Source organism: Lichenostomus cassidix, chromosome Z (assembly GCF_008360975.1).
Source record: "Lichenostomus cassidix isolate B80296 chromosome Z, HeHo_3.0, whole genome shotgun sequence".
NCBI lineage: Eukaryota > Metazoa > Chordata > Aves > Passeriformes > Meliphagidae > Lichenostomus > Lichenostomus cassidix.
Genome location: NC_139511.1, coordinates 48,518,299 through 48,533,911, shown reverse-complemented (window position 1 = coordinate 48,533,911; position 15,613 = coordinate 48,518,299). Strand labels below are relative to the sequence as shown.

Here is a 15,613-nt window from a genome sequence, read left to right as displayed (position 1 = left end):
ATGAAGTAAAATAGTTGAAGGAAAAGTTACCCTGGCTATACTAATCTGCCCTATAATTTAATGATAAAATGATCCACTCTTTTTATAAACCCAAGTTGAGAAAAACAAAATTATTAGCAGTGCAAAGTGTGTTCTTCACGGGAGTATGCTGCATAATGTGATGATGGGACACAGTAAGCACACTCTATGAGCTCTAATTATATTTAGACATATCTCAAGAAACATGTATATTTGGATTTTTGTTACAAATTTTAGTGATAGAAATGTAGAGACTCACCCAGTTTTGGGAATTGCTTGAACTTCTGTTGTGTAAACTTCTACGTCAGCAGACACTTCCCTATGTTTTATACCTGAAATTAACAAAGCAATACTGACAGAACTAGTAAGTCAGCATTTCACTTCATGTTTGATTGGAAGTAGCTCTTACAGTTAGTTATCACAAGGTGTCTCAGGGAGAACCTAGATTAAGTTTTTGTGCTCATTCTCATGTAAACTACAAGAAGGTACATTCAATGCTAACAAGAATGAAAAAAGAAATTGAAAATATTTTCACTATTCAGTTGCTTTAATAAGTTCACAACTCAAAAAAAAAGCTTTGGAAAAGTTATGACTGCTCCCTTAAGGTTTCATTAAAGTCAGGGATACTGGGATTTGGCTATAACTGTTTTGTAGGTGATAGTTTTAGGAGAAGCACTGCAGCTGTTTGGGAAGGGAAAAAGAATAATAAATAATCTTGATGGAGGATTGCATCCATGTGTGGGCAAGAGACAGGTAGAGCGCACATATTTGATTTAGAGCTGCTTGGCGGCTTTTTTGTGTGAATGTACATAGTGCATCTAATCTCCAAGAAACCACTTAATTCTCAAGATTTTATATCCTTAGGTGCACTAAAATACCTTCTTACTCACTAATGCCCAGTGACAGGTGAAGTTACACAAAATGTGAACTTCTTTTAGTGCAGTATATGCACTGGAAATAACAAAATAAGGCAGTGTCATTTTCTGAATGAAGACTTTTCCTGCAGGAATATTGACCTTTTCTGGACCTGGACAAATATTCTGAGCTTTTAGTAGAACTTTCTCTAATTCAGAAGTAACTCTTACTGATTTGCTATTCAGTCTGTATGGAAAACATTACTAATCTAATTCTGCTGCAGTTTTTTGCTCTCTTGAAGAAACCAATATAGTCTTCTGCAGTAATGCAGCATTACATCCTGTTTGTTGTTCTAGGAACTTTAGAATTCTTCTGGTAATATTAAAATTGGAAAAAGGCAAGTTCTGTCTGTCTTGTCTACTACTGTCTCTTTCTCTCTCTCTTGAATTTGCAGATGAATGCAAAATGAGCCTGTGAAGGAAGAGTGAAATATAATTTGATTTACAGTTGCAGCTTTGTATCTGTAGCTTAAGAACAAATTTACTTTGCCAATAAAATAGTGAAGTAGAATTCCAGATATTAAGGAAAGTATCGTCTGTGTCATCGCTGACTACACTGTCCATAAAAATAATACACATCAAAGAAGCTTGAAAGCAGAATCCTGAACAGTATATGTAAAATAGAATTCCCAAGTTTATTTTCAGGTATCTAGTTTTAGTGGAAAAGAAAGACCAAGGGACATTTTGATCACTTGACAATTTATTTTCACAGTGGAAAAAGATAACCAGTGTCATCTCTGCAAAAGCCTGTTAGTTCAGAAAAATACAGAAAAAGAAATATAAGTGCCTGAGATGAGCTGACTATTTTTACAATATAATTTTAGTAATGGCTTACAGATTTCTTGTGGTGTGTTACCCTGTTTTCTATTTCCTTAGGCTTCAGGCTCGAATTGCTCACAGAATCCAGGAACTGGAGAACTTGCCTGGTTCTCTGCCCCCTGATCTGCGAACCAAAGCTACGGTGGAGTTGAAGGCACTTAGGTTACTGAATTTCCAACGCCAGGTAATGCCATTTACTTGAGGAGAATTTTCACAGTGGCTACAAGCAAAGATGTTCATGCAGTAGAGAAAGAAGAGTTCATGCAGTAGAGTTTTTTTTCCAAAAAACTGGAAAGAGATTTTGCAGCAGTGCTAAGTATAAGCAGAGTCTTCTCGAGTGCTAAGTTAGCCAACAAGCAAGTTACAGAAATATTTGTTTTGGTAGTAAAAATGTGCAGGTGTTGTTTTCACTCCTTATTTTATCTTCCAGTCTAGAATGTGACCATAGAACTTTTTCTTTAATAATGAATTGGCACAAAGACAAGTGCTGGACTGGCTGCAAGCTGATTTTCAGCACAGATCTTCTCAATAGATACGTCTTTCTGGACATACTTCATTTTGACAGGTCTCCTTGTTTTAATAAGAGGTGTATGTTGGTCTTTGTATGGTATTTTGCTGTGATCTGTTTACGGGATTTCTACTATGGCACAGACTTTGAAAATTAAAAATAATAGGATCATACATAAGATTTAAGTTAAATGTTGAGTGCCTGTATCAGCAAATTAATTTCAAAAGAGGAATCGCTCTGCCAGACTGTTACGGGCCTCTTGCCATTGGCTTTTACAGCCAGTTTGGAAGAACAAAGATGTGATTTGGCAGGTCAAGCAAAATACTTCCTGACAAAAGCCTTGGCAATAGTTGTGCCATGGTGTCCAAGTCTTCCTTCCTTCTACCCTTGGCACTCCTTTGTAATGAAGTTTTGTCAGAGGTCAGATTAAAAGCAGCAGGCTCTCCCTGCTCTACTGCTGAGACTACGGCGATAATGTTCCAAGCTTTTAACATTTACCTCTCCCACCTGTCTTCTGTGCACCTGGGAATGAAACAAGTTAGTTCTGTTCAGGTCCAGCACTAGAAAACATACTATGTATGTGGTTCATTTGTGTTTTGTTTTGATGGTGTAATGTTTTGGCTGGCCTCTTATTGCAGCAGGACGGTTGTTACCAGCATCTTGTAAAGAGGGAAGAAATCAAGATTAAAGTGATTAACGCTTTTGACCACACTTTGAAGGTTTAAGATTTATTTCAGTAAACAGAGGTAGCTGTTGCAACTGTATCTTTTCAGAGCTCTAATGAAAGGGGGAGAGGAGGCTGGGATATATTTTGAACTGTTGCTGTTTTACTCTGCCATAACAGTGTTTAAAGGTGTTTCTTCGTGTATTAAAAGACTATATTTTTTTGAGTATTTGTTTTCTCCCCCCTGGCTCCGCTGGTAGCTAAGACAAGAGGTAGTAGCCTGTATGCGACGTGACACAACACTGGAGACAGCACTGAACTCCAAAGCCTACAAACGAAGCAAGCGCCAGACTTTGAGAGAGGCTCGTATGACAGAAAAGCTTGAGAAACAGCAGAAAATAGAACAGGAGAGGAAGCGTAGGCAAAAGCACCAGGTATTTGAACTTATTAGGTGTTTGCCCCATTACAGAAATTCACCCTGCTTTGCTGTGGAGATCTTCTCTTTTATGTACTTTATTTACCTTTGGAATTCTTCTGAATAAAAAACTCCAAGTGGTGTGATAAGTAATTGGAAGACTTTAAGATTAGAACTTCTGTAATCCTGATTTCAAATCTTTGCTATATCAGAGTGCCTGCGCTAACTTGATTCTCTTTCTAGGAATACCTGAATAGCATATTGCAGCATGCTAAAGATTTTAAAGAGTACCACCGGTCAGTTGCTGGGAAAATTCAGAAACTTTCTAAAGCTGTGGCAACTTGGCATGCCAACACTGAACGTGAGCAGAAAAAAGAAACCGAGAGAATTGAGAAAGAAAGAATGAGGAGACTAATGGTAAGGATTAGAGGAAGAAATATGGTTCTTTTAGTTAAAAGTTACATACTGTACCCTTTTAATATTCTTATAGTATCTCAGCCACTCCCACGTGTTTCCTTTACAAAGTACTCTGTAATGAAAATGTATAAATCCAAAACTGCTACAGTTTATTGTGTATCTTTCTGTTAATGGTAGTGAGTGTGATATTGTTCAGTGGTACCTATAGCTCCTTCTTTTTAAAGGTTTTTGTGTAGGAATAATTGGGGTGTGTTTTACTAGCATGAAAACTTAGCACAGCCACTTCTGAAAAACAGTAACCTAATCTTATTAACTTCATATACTAACACTATTGTATAAATTCAGAGCTATTGGCCCATTTTGCAAATGATGAACTTGGGTTTATTTCTAGACTTACAGTTTTGAAGATTCTGGGTGATTAACTTGTTCATGGCATTACTTCACAATTTTTACAAACAGTTGATTCCACATATGAAACGACCTAACCGATAGCAGTAATGCATGTATCTTGTGAAGGAGTAGCAGTCAGTTCTACCCATTTAATGTTTCAGACCATACTCCATTATATTTCATGGTCTCCCCTTCCCGTTCCCCTTTCCCCTCACAATACCAGTTGTATTATTCTAGGAACAGAGTGAAATGGGTTTATGTATTATCTCGTCTATTCAGAATGCTGTGGAACCAGTAGTCAGGGCTTCCTACATCCCAGGAGTTAAAATAATTCTGGAATTTAAAGTGTAGACAGATCAGTGCATACATAAAAGTATTTTAGTGACTTGGGGTAGAAAAAATCCTTCAAGACATTGGTTAGCTCTATCTTAACATTTGTTAAAATTTCACCCACATAGAATGAAAGAAAATTGACACGGTTACTTTGTAATTTGCTGGCGAAAAGCAGGAAGTATCTAATAGAGGTGCCGGTGTAATGCAAAACACTAGTTCATGTTCAGAGTCTATTCCCACCATGAATATGGGCTCAACAGTTTGGTTTTAAAAATCACAAAATTAAATACAGGAAAAATTAAATATAGCAATGATAGAAACTTAGAAATAAAAGCTTGTGTAAAGTAAGAACTTGCATAAGAAAGTGACAAATGTGTAGGCCCTAGAGCATTTCTTAAAATTACGTAGTAATCAGCATGATAGAGCTTTTTTATAAGTGGAGATAATCATCAGCAGTTTGTCTAAGCCAGTTTGTAAAAATGTTATTTGTTAGCCAAAAAGGAGCTGATTTTAAATAAAAGCAATATTGACATTTGAGAAATATTTTTGTATGTTGTGGGGTTCAGCTTATATCTAATTGAAAATGCAGTATGATAAGTAAAGACTATGTTCTCTGCCGAAAAGTATGAAGTAGATTTCAAAGAGCTGGCACAGGATACCAATGCTTCCAGATTATCAGTGCTTTCTCTTAAAATGCCTTCGCCAAGACTGGTTAATCCCTTACCATACATACAGAACTTCATAAGCATTTTCAGTTTAGGATTTTGCACCTACTGCTCGATGTTAATGGGGCTATTTTGCCTATTTAGTTTCAGTCCAGTTGTGGTAAATTTGGAAGTCACAGATGTGTACTAGTGTTTTTTTTAAAACATCATCTCCTCTCAGATGCTTGGCATGGTCTATGAAAATGTGCTGTGTCTAAAACTTCTTCCATATCTTCTCAGGAATGCTGAATTCATTCCACAAATTTCCCCTCATTTACTATGATTAGAAATGGTGATTGTGTCACAGCTCATTTGTAGTAGTGTATATATATCATGAGCAAGAACGGGCATTGGTGTGATTAAAAAAGATGCCATCAAGATAAGCATAAATGTATAAAAGAAGTATTTCAGCTAGATTATAAACACTGTGTATTCATTAATATTAGTAACAACAACAATAATAATAATAATAATAATAATAATAATAATAATAATAATATTTTTTCTGAAAACTTGGCATTTCCACATTGTAATTTTGATGGCTTAAACATAACAATGGAATTTTGCAAGCAGCTTTGCAATCTCAATTTGAACATTATAGGTATTCTTTCTAATTGTATGCCATTCTGATGTCTCTAGAAAGGCAGGAGATCTCCCAGAATGCTGTATTTTAAAGTAATCGTCTTTAAAATATTGCTCACTCATGTTTGGCTTTTATAAGGCATTGTATACTTTATTGCTTCAGCAAAAATCAAGACAGGCACCTCTGCTACTTTCCTTGTATTTTTCTGACATACTGCATTATATCCTCACAGCACATGAAAATAACACTCATTGAATATCGAAAACAGTATGATAAGGATGCAGAAGTTGCCAGGGTGACTCAGAGATAAGAGTTATCTGGTAAATCCTGTTTCTGATAGTGACCTCTATCAGAGGTGAAATAATACCAGAGTAAAACAGTGATGGATGACTCTACCAAAATAAAGTTTTCACATAATGTCTAGAAGAAAAGGATTTGTATTCCTACTGGAAGAGGGATTAAATGCAATTTTGCATCCAGCTCCCATGTTTGTCCTCTTGGTGAACTATCTGCATTTCATGTCTTTGAAAAGTCATCTCTGTAGAGGACATTGCAGTCTGCCTGATACAGCATTGATTTCTTTTTCCTCCCTTGCTGGTCATAACTACTGCAGATTTTTACTGTCATTGGTCCATGAGAGTAGGAAATGTGTAGAATCATGGAATCTCTGTCCCAGAATCACTCAGCCTGTTTGGGGAACTCTCTAGTCCACCCGCCTTCCCAAAGCAGTGTTAACATCAAGTTCAAATCAGGTTGGTCAGGGCTTTTTTCAGTCCTGTCTTGAAAACCTAATATCAGAAATGGCACAACTTCCCTGCCTGTTCAGGTCCTTCTGAAGTGCAGCCCAGCCCTCAGGCACGTTGATAGGTATCCCCTATTTTCATGTCCTCTGCAAACTTGACTGAAGTGCCCTCCATCCCTTCCTCTGTGTCAATGATAGACATGTTAAACACAGCATGACCCAGGATAGATCCCTGTGGTAATGCTCTTTGTTCTGTCTTCAGATGAAGTATGACCCTCCAACACCTTGTGGAGAGGGGTTTTGGGTGTGTTGGTGGATGACAAGGTGAACAGGACCCAGCAATATTTGCTTGCAGACCAGAAGGCCAGCAGTATAATGGACTGCATCCTGCTGGTATGGCCAGCAGGTTGAGGGAAGTGATTCTTCCCATCTATGCTGCCCTTGTGGCACCCTACTTGGAGTACTGTGTCCATGTCTGGCATCTCCAGCACAAGATAGAGGTGAAGCTGTTGCAGTGAGTTCAAAGAAGGGCCTTGAGGATGATCAGAGCACTGGAGCGCCTCTCCTATGAGGAAGGGCTGAGAGAGTTGGTATTGTTTTGCCTGGAGCTGAGAAGACTTCAGGGAGAGTTAAAGCAGCCTTCCAGTACCTTAAGAGTGCCTTCAAGAAAGCCAGAGAGGGACTTTTTACATAGGCATGCAGTGATAGAACAAGGGATCCTTTGAGACTGCTGCCACACCATTCTGGAGAAAGTGGCTGCTTGTGGTGTGGACAGATGTACTGTTTTCTGGGTGAAAAACGGACTGAATGGCCAGGCCCAGAGACTGATGGTGAATGGAGTTACGTCCAGCTGGCAGCTGATCACCAGTGGTATTCTCCAAATTTCAATATTGGAGTCAGTTTTGTTTAATACCTTTACCAGTGATCTGGATGATAGGATCAAGTGCACTCTCAGGCAGTTTGCAGAGGACACCAAACTGGGTACAAGTGCTGATCTGCTGGAGGGTGGGAAGGTTCCACAGAGGGACCTGTACAGGCTGGATTGGTGGGCCAAGGCCAGTGATATGGCAAAGTGCCATTATAACAAGGCGAAGTGCTAGTCCCTGCCCTTGGGTCACAGCAACCATATTGCAGGCTGGGGCAGAGTGGTTGGAAAGCTGCAGAGCAGAAAGGGGCCTGGGGGTACTGGTTGACAGTGGCTGAATGTGAGCCAGGGTGTGCCCAGGTGGCCAAGAAGGCCAATGGCATCCTGGCCTGGATCAGCAGCAGTGTGGCCAGCAGGAACAGGGCAGGGATTGTTCCGCTGTATTTGGCACTGGTGAGGCCACACCTCAGATCCTCTGTTCAGTTTTGTGACCCCATTCCAAGAGGGACATTGAGATGCTGGAGCACATCCAAAGAAGTGGAGTGGAGCTGAGAAAGGCTCTGGAGCACAAGTTCTGTGGAGAGCAGCTGAGGGAGCTGGGGTTGTTTAGCCTGGAGAAAAGAAGGCTCAGGGGGGCCTCATTGCTCTGTACAACGATCTGAAAGTGGCTTGTAGCAAGGTGAGGGTTGGTTTCTTTTCCCAGGTGAAAAACGATAGGACAAGCAGAAATGGCCTCAAGTTGTGCCAGGGGAGGTTTTGATCAGATTTTAACAAGTTCTTCACTGAAAGGGTTGTCAAGCAGGCTGCCTGGGGAAGTTCAAAAAACATGCAGATGTGCTTGATTATGTGGTTTACTGGGGGATCTGGCAGTGTCCATTTGATGGTTGGACTTGCTATCTTCAATGTCTTCCAACCTTAATAATGATTCTGTGATTCTATGAAAGAAAGTATGGTTAGAGTAGGTACTATGAGGAGTTACTTTACTGTATCTGAGAGTGGTGAGACACTAGAATGGGTTGCCTAGAAAAGTTGTGGATGCCCCATGCCTGGAAGTGCTAAGGCAAGGTTGAATGTGGTTTTGAGCAACACAGTCTAGTGGAAGGTATCCCTACCCATGGCAAGGGAATTTGAGCAATGATCTTTAAGGTCCCTGCCAAACCATATGATTCTGTGATCTATTGATTCAATTGCATGACCCTCGGGCCTAATCATCCAACAAGTTCTTTACCCATGTGGCTGTCCCTCTATGCAGATCATAACAACCTAAGATTACACTTGAATTGACGTGGGAGTTGAATGGTGTGTGTTTGTAATGATTTCTGTCATGACTGGCATCTGTTTTGTATATCTAGGCTGAAGATGAAGAAGGCTATCGCAAGCTGATTGATCAAAAGAAAGACAGACGCCTGGCCTACTTGTTGCAGCAGACGGATGAGTATGTGGCTAATTTGACTAACCTGGTATGGGAGCATAAGCAGGCACAAGCAGCCAAAGAGAAGAAGAAGCGAAGGAGAAGAAAGAAGGCAAGTAGTTACAGCTGATATTTTAAGCTATTCATCAAATCCAATTTAAATGTTGATGTATGTATTGAAGCTCAATTGTCATACACCTACCAGAGTGTCTAAAAGAATGTACAATGCCAAATTCTTAGTACTGAGGGAACTCATCTCTCTCTCTATTGAAATATTTATATGGTGTTATTAACTCAAAAGAAGGTGAGAAGGAGACAGGATTATGAAATTCTCAGCTGTTAACATTAATCTCCTCATAACATTTATTTGCTCATAAACTTTGTACAGGTAAAATTTGGACAGATATGTAAGTTAGGATTAATGTACCCGAAAAGAGTGGAGTGTATCAAAAATACATTCTGTGAAGAAGATGTTAAGAGTCTGGTTTGTGTAGTTGTTTCACGCAGGGCATCTACTTTAGGCTTCCACATTATACACTTGGCTCAATCCATTTTCTTAGAAATGGCAAAAAAACTTGGGTAGGTTTATAATAGTAAATGGGTATTTTGCCAGTAGTATTGTTCATTGTGCATTTTTAACCTTTAAATGAAACTTTTTGAGATCACTTTTCTTCATATGAAATGTTTTACCCTTCAAGAGAGAGTTGTTGAAATTGAGCAGTGCAATTTTCAAAAAAAATAATTCTGCATATGAAGTAGTGATTAAGGAATGATTTGTCATTTTTTATGACCTCAGAGTACCTTTCATCTCTTGCAGAATGTGTAAGAGGATTTTTATAATCCATTTCCATGCCTGATTTGCTACCAATTACTGCTGCAAATACAAGCATTATGATTACAGGGTTTACTAACAGTACTGGAAAATGCTAATAAAAACCAGCATGTAAAAAACACTGATCTTGGATGTTAATGACCTAAAAAATAGGTTGTGTTTTCTCTTGCTCTCACAGAAATCTTTGTTCCTGAGAGTATGTTCTTAACATAGGAGCAATACCGTGTCTGCAGAAATAAGATGTAATTTGGATGGGGTTCTTGACCTGTATTACAGTGAGAAGAGGCCTGATTTAATGTATGGAGTGCACAGTAGAGAAAATAATTAATGAGACAACATGTGGATTAACTTCATCGTTCTAATAAAAAATACGTATTCCTTTAACTATCCACATTTGTAATATGTTTCTCTTCTATGTCAGTTTAGCTGAAGTATGTTTGAGAAGCAGCATTTCCTCTGGCCATGTTAGTAAAGACATCATTTTCCATCCCTGAAGCTGAAAGGAAATATGTCTCGTATATTTTCAGTGTTTCTGTATAACCCACGCTAAAACCTAAGAGAAGATCAGCAAAAAAAAAAGAAAAAAAGTCTTGCTCTGTCTTGATCACCTGTAGCTTTTTGTTTGTAATTAACTACTTTCCAGCAATCTTCTGCTCGTGTGTGAAGGAAATAGGAGTTCACACAAATATTACCCTTTATTTTAATCTAGAATTCAATAAATTTGTAACTGCATGGCTGCAGAACACATAGAAGTTAGTGGCATTGTGTCTTTTTTCCATGTCATGCACTTTCAATCCTTAAGCTTTTATGTTTTGTAATCCATATAAAAGTTTACTAACACTTGTAGTTAATGTTTCATACTTACAGATGAGAAAAAAGTGTTCTTAGGATTTTCTCCTAGAAATGGCAGTGAGGAAGTAGATGGTGAAGACATACTATTCTTTGCCAGACTCATTATAGAATATCCAAGTGAATCACATACTCTCAGTAGAATAAGATTTGAGATTAGTCCATTCTTTTTCTGGGATACAGTTTTTGTAATCTGCATAATAGATTTTCCCTGTTGGCTTCTTTCACATTCCTCTAGTTGTGTTTTCTGTCTCTAACATCCTACTGTAGTCATGGCTTAGCAAAAATAATCCATATGAAATAGTCATCTAATAGGCCCGGTCAACTTGGTGTGCAGCTTTTCACCTGTATTGTTAGTAGCTTTTTCTGTCATTGTGCAGAGAGTGAAGAAAATGTGCCTTCCTACTTTTTTACTACTGGGGTGTCCCCAGTTCAAATATTAAATTGTCAGCATTAAAGATATATTTAAATGGTCCAAAAGAAAAGTGTGAGGTATCTGTCATTATTTACATTTATTTTCTTTGTAATGTATGCTTCCAATTTTCAAAATAATTTTGAGCTATAGGTTGTAAATGTTTTTGCTCTCTCAGCCGGTTCTGATTTTTGCACAGTGAACAACACTGATGCTTACTGCTTTTTTGTGATTTGACTTGTCACATTCTTTTCCAGTTCCTACAGCTAAGGTGTAACAATCTTTATGTATTAGACAGCATTCTCTAGTGTAAAAGAATGGATCCCAGCCCTGGTTCATCCAGGGGAAAAGTATCTTCAGTCAATGTAGTGTGTTCAGCCAAGACCAAATACATGTTTTCATAACTTATCCTGCCCTTATGTTTATTTAAAATCTTCAGTTCTGGTACAGTTCCTTTGTTTGTCAGTGGTCATACCTGCTGCCTAGAAGTGCTGAAGCAGGCAAGCCTTGAAGCTTGTGTTGTTGTTCCTACTGAGCATCAGCTGCTGCAGGTTCATTTCAAGTTCATGCTTTAGATAATGGACTTTAATGGCAAAGAAAAAGGCTGAAGTATGATCTGAAGCAGATATTAAGGATTATATTGAGAAGTGTAGGTATTCCTCAAGTATACTTCTTAAACAAAGAATGAATAACTTGATGGTCTGTATTTATCACACACTTTAATAATACTTGCAAGTTTTTTATCACTAAAACACAATTTAAGAGAATTCTTCTTGTATTAGTCTGCTCTATTTACATTAGTATCCAAAATAATATTTTGCTGTAGTACTACAAACTCAGCAGTGTGACATAAAGAGAAGCTTTATATTGTCCTTTCTTGCTCAGAATTGTTTAGGAGAGCTTGAATGCAGAAGCAAACTGCATGTCTTTCATTTTTCTTCATACTATGCTGACATTTTTAAGTAAGGTAAATGAGGGTAAGCCTTGAGGAAGATACTGCTCATTTCTCAGGTTGATGCCTTGAGAGAAAAGAATCTTAACTTTCTCTGGTAAAGAAGTCCAGGGTTCTTTTTGTTTGTAATTTGAGTAAGCGTGGTCCACACATGATTGGAATACAGTGCAAAGAACTCCCAAAATAGTCCTAATTGTCAGACCAAAAAAATCAAGATATACACAAGACTAAAGTGCCTTGCATGAGTATGCAATCTGTGGTGTCTGTTGACACCTTTAAAGTGGAGGTTAGAGCAGTTTAGAGGAAATTACAGTAAATCACGTGAAAATAATTTACTATTTTATTTGCATTAGAATAGCCTATAAGCAACCGAGCTCTAGGTCTGACCTGGAAATTCAGTGGACCAGCCACTTCTTACATGCAGATTTATAACATTGACTGAGATGAGCAGGTACCATCCTTAGACTAGTAAACGCTTTACGTGTGGTAATTGCTCGGGGCCTAACTCTGTCTATATCCATCCATTCACACCTTTAATAATTTGAATACTGGGCTGTTCAGAAATCAGTGAAACATTTGTGATCCAAAATGTTTACATCATGTAAAGTATTCTTTCTGTACTTTTAATCTGACCATAGTAATCTTCACTTCTTCATGTGTTTCAGAAAGCTGAAGAAAATGCAGAAGGAATGGCATCTGGTCTTGGTCCTGATGGAGAGGTATGAATTTTACAAGGTGGTTTTTTTTTTTCTTGTTGGTTTTTGGCTTTTTTGAAAAACTTTCCAGTGATTGTTCTGGATTGTGTGTCACGGCTATAACTTTAAAAAGAATTAGGGTGACAACTGTTCTAAGAGCTGTTGTTTATAAAGAGGAATAATAATTACCTAGATTAATATTTATGCTAGCCTGTCACTACTCCAAAACTCAAAGACTAAAATGAAATGTGTATTGAATCTATCACTCAGTATGGTGAAGTCTGCCTCTTAGCTTTGTAATGTGCTTAAAAGAAATTTTTTCTTGCAGTCTGTATGTAGACAATTTACTTTCTAATTTGAGCTTGTAAAAACCATACAGTCTATCTTCTCATCTTTATAAAAATACATTGTTGACATTGCTTGTAATTACTTTTCAGTCACAGGACTGAGTATAGTATTTTGATGGATTAAGACATCTGAAAGTTCTTTCTTCCTCAGAAGCAAATTTTTCTGTGTCATTCTTGAAGTAATGTTTTTCATTCGGTAGCAGAGCATATGCTGCCTCATTAAGAGCTCTTATGTTAGTGCAATTTTTCTATTCCACCTGACTTTTGATAAAGACTTTAGAATTGTATTTAGTGTTTTACTTCTGCCTTTTTTAATATTTTTGTGTATTAGAAGTAACTTTAGCATTACTTCTGCTGATGTGGTTAGAGTTATAGAAAATACTTCAATATATTTATAGTTGCACAAGGAAAATGCACATTACATTCCTGTAACTTTGGTATTAATGGAAATGGGCTAAGTTTTATATTCTGTCAGTCAGTGTATTTGGAACTGTTCTGAATTAGTTTTTCTTAGTCATATATATATATCTATTTGGACAATATTCTTGTGTAAAAGCTGTATAAGAAGGCAAAAAGTTTTTGAAGTAAAAAAATCTGTGATTAAACTGGGCAAAGAAATAACAGAAAAAGTGATTATACTATCCTAGTTTTGTTACAACATAGGTAACGAAAAGATTTTGTTCTTACAGGTGCTTCATCAGTTTAGTTGAAGAAGTTAGGACAGTAAAACTTTAAAACCGGCCTTTACTTAGAAAGTTAACTAAATTGTTCAATTCTTGTTTCTCATTAAAGAAAAGGTCATAAGGTTACTGTATATTTTCTGTTACAGATGTCTGTTGGTATAAGTAACAGTATTAAATGCCTGGAAGAATATATACCTTGTGGCTTGATTTGCAAAAGCCAGTAGTGTATTCTTTTCCATGCTGTTCTTGTTAATTTACTTGGGATACTGGGATTCAGTTGTGGATGTCCCATATTCTATGGGACATTGTATTGATTTGAAAATAAACCAGCGGGAGATCACAAGTCAAGACTGAAATTAAAAATAAGTGAAATAATACAAGGAAAAGCACTGACAAAGTCAGATACAACCCGACACCCTGTTAGGGTGGTGGTAACAATCCAACTGAATAGTAGTTCAGTTGAAGTAGTTGAAGTAGTTCAGTTCAAGCGGTGATCCTGTGAAGGTCTGGTCTCCAGCTGAAGGTCCAGTGGTAGCTCTTGTCCTCTGGGAACCCAGTAGACAGGGCTAGCTCAGGCAGTTCCAAGGCCAGGTTATATCCGGGTGGGAACACCTGGCTCCTCCCTGCTAGGCAGAGCATCCCATAATGGGATAAGTCCATGAGTCATGCGGTGGGTCCCTGGTGGCCCATTGTCTGTCATCCAGGGTGGGTCATTAGTAGCTGATAACAGCTAACGGCCCACAGCTGGTGTAGAATACTTAAATACATCTATATTGCAACCTAGGGCAGACATCCCATATTTACACACAGAAATACTGTGACACAGTGTTTGCTTAGTAGTCTTGTGGCAAGGTGTGGCATCTAGTAACAAAACTTCACTGGCTGTTCCGAACTGGGATCTTGAAAGTGCTATTAGTTCTTTTTATTATGTAAGACAAGCATGAAGTTCAGTTGCGTTATAGTGTAAAATGACCCTTGAATTTTTAGCCCATAGATGAGAGCAGTCAGATGAGTGACCTTCCAGTCAAAGTGACTCACACTGAAACAGGCAAAGTTCTTCTTGGACCAGAAGCACCTAAAGCAAGTCAGCTGGATGCTTGGCTGGAAATGAACCCTGGGTAAGCAGTTAGCATACAAAGTACTTTTTTTTCTATTTGCATTGATATTTTTCATGTTATACTTTTTTTCTTGTTTACCTATTACATTTGTTTAATTTATTGTATGTAAGCTGAGGAGGAGATGCATTGAACTTAATACCTCCTGTTGTTAATTGTAATTCGCAATCTTTCTGTCATTTTCATACAGCTATGAAGTTGCTCCCAGATCAGACAGTGAAGATGAAAGTGGCTCTGAATATGAAGAGGAGGTATGTAAATTTAAAAAGAAATACTGTGACAATTAATACAGTAAAAAACAAGTATTTATTTCATGTGGCATTTTCCCTTTTTTCATAACGAAGAGGGGGGAAGTGATTGCAGATGCGTAGATGCTTTAAGACTAATACAAACTGGCAAATTAATTGATACTGTAATTCTTGATTTATAGCAGTTGTTCTTTATATACACTATAAATGCGTAACTGGTAATTGTGGTTGAGAAGAGTAAATATATTACTCTCACTATTAATAATAATGAATCAGGGAATTGAGCAGGTTGCTGTTTTAAAATACATCCCAGAAAACTCTGCATTGTGGCTTTGTACTTAATGAACTCAACATCTTTGAGGTTTATGTATTGGAGGTTTTGTAGGCAATGAAATAACATGGTTACTACTTATGTATGTTAAAATATTAGGGATTATGCCAGGGATTTATATTCAGACTTTTCAGGGTAGGCTTATTTGATTCTGTAGTTGGATGATAACTTAAATACTATTATTAGAAAAATTCTATAGAGAATCTTAAAATTAACACACACAAAGATCCCAGCCTTGCAGGGTAGGTACTATGAATAATGCACAGTGATACTTGCATAGCATTTTTCAGATAACTACTTTCTAAAGGAGAGCAGAAGTGAGGAGTAGAGAAGGACCATGTTCAATCAACAGCCTGGTAGCAGGAA

The 15,613-nt window shown here is 37.7% G+C and overlaps 1 protein-coding gene across 5 annotated transcripts in view; it reads left to right on the top strand.

Moving 5' to 3' along the window:
- SMARCA2 (SWI/SNF related BAF chromatin remodeling complex subunit ATPase 2) overlaps nt 1–15,613 on the top strand; it is a 119,467-nt gene that overhangs the window by 36,836 nt on the left and 67,018 nt on the right. For all 5 annotated transcript variants that reach the window (XM_085042329.1, XM_085042330.1, XM_085042332.1 and 2 more), the window contains exons 7-13: nt 1,809–1,935; nt 3,184–3,357; nt 3,582–3,755; nt 8,725–8,895; nt 12,494–12,547; nt 14,541–14,671; nt 14,859–14,919. In XM_085042329.1, the coding sequence (XP_084898455.1) occupies nt 1,809–1,935; nt 3,184–3,357; nt 3,582–3,755; nt 8,725–8,895; nt 12,494–12,547; nt 14,541–14,671; nt 14,859–14,919 (892 nt within the window). The remainder of the gene's footprint in view (nt 1–1,808; nt 1,936–3,183; nt 3,358–3,581; nt 3,756–8,724; nt 8,896–12,493; nt 12,548–14,540; nt 14,672–14,858; nt 14,920–15,613) is intronic.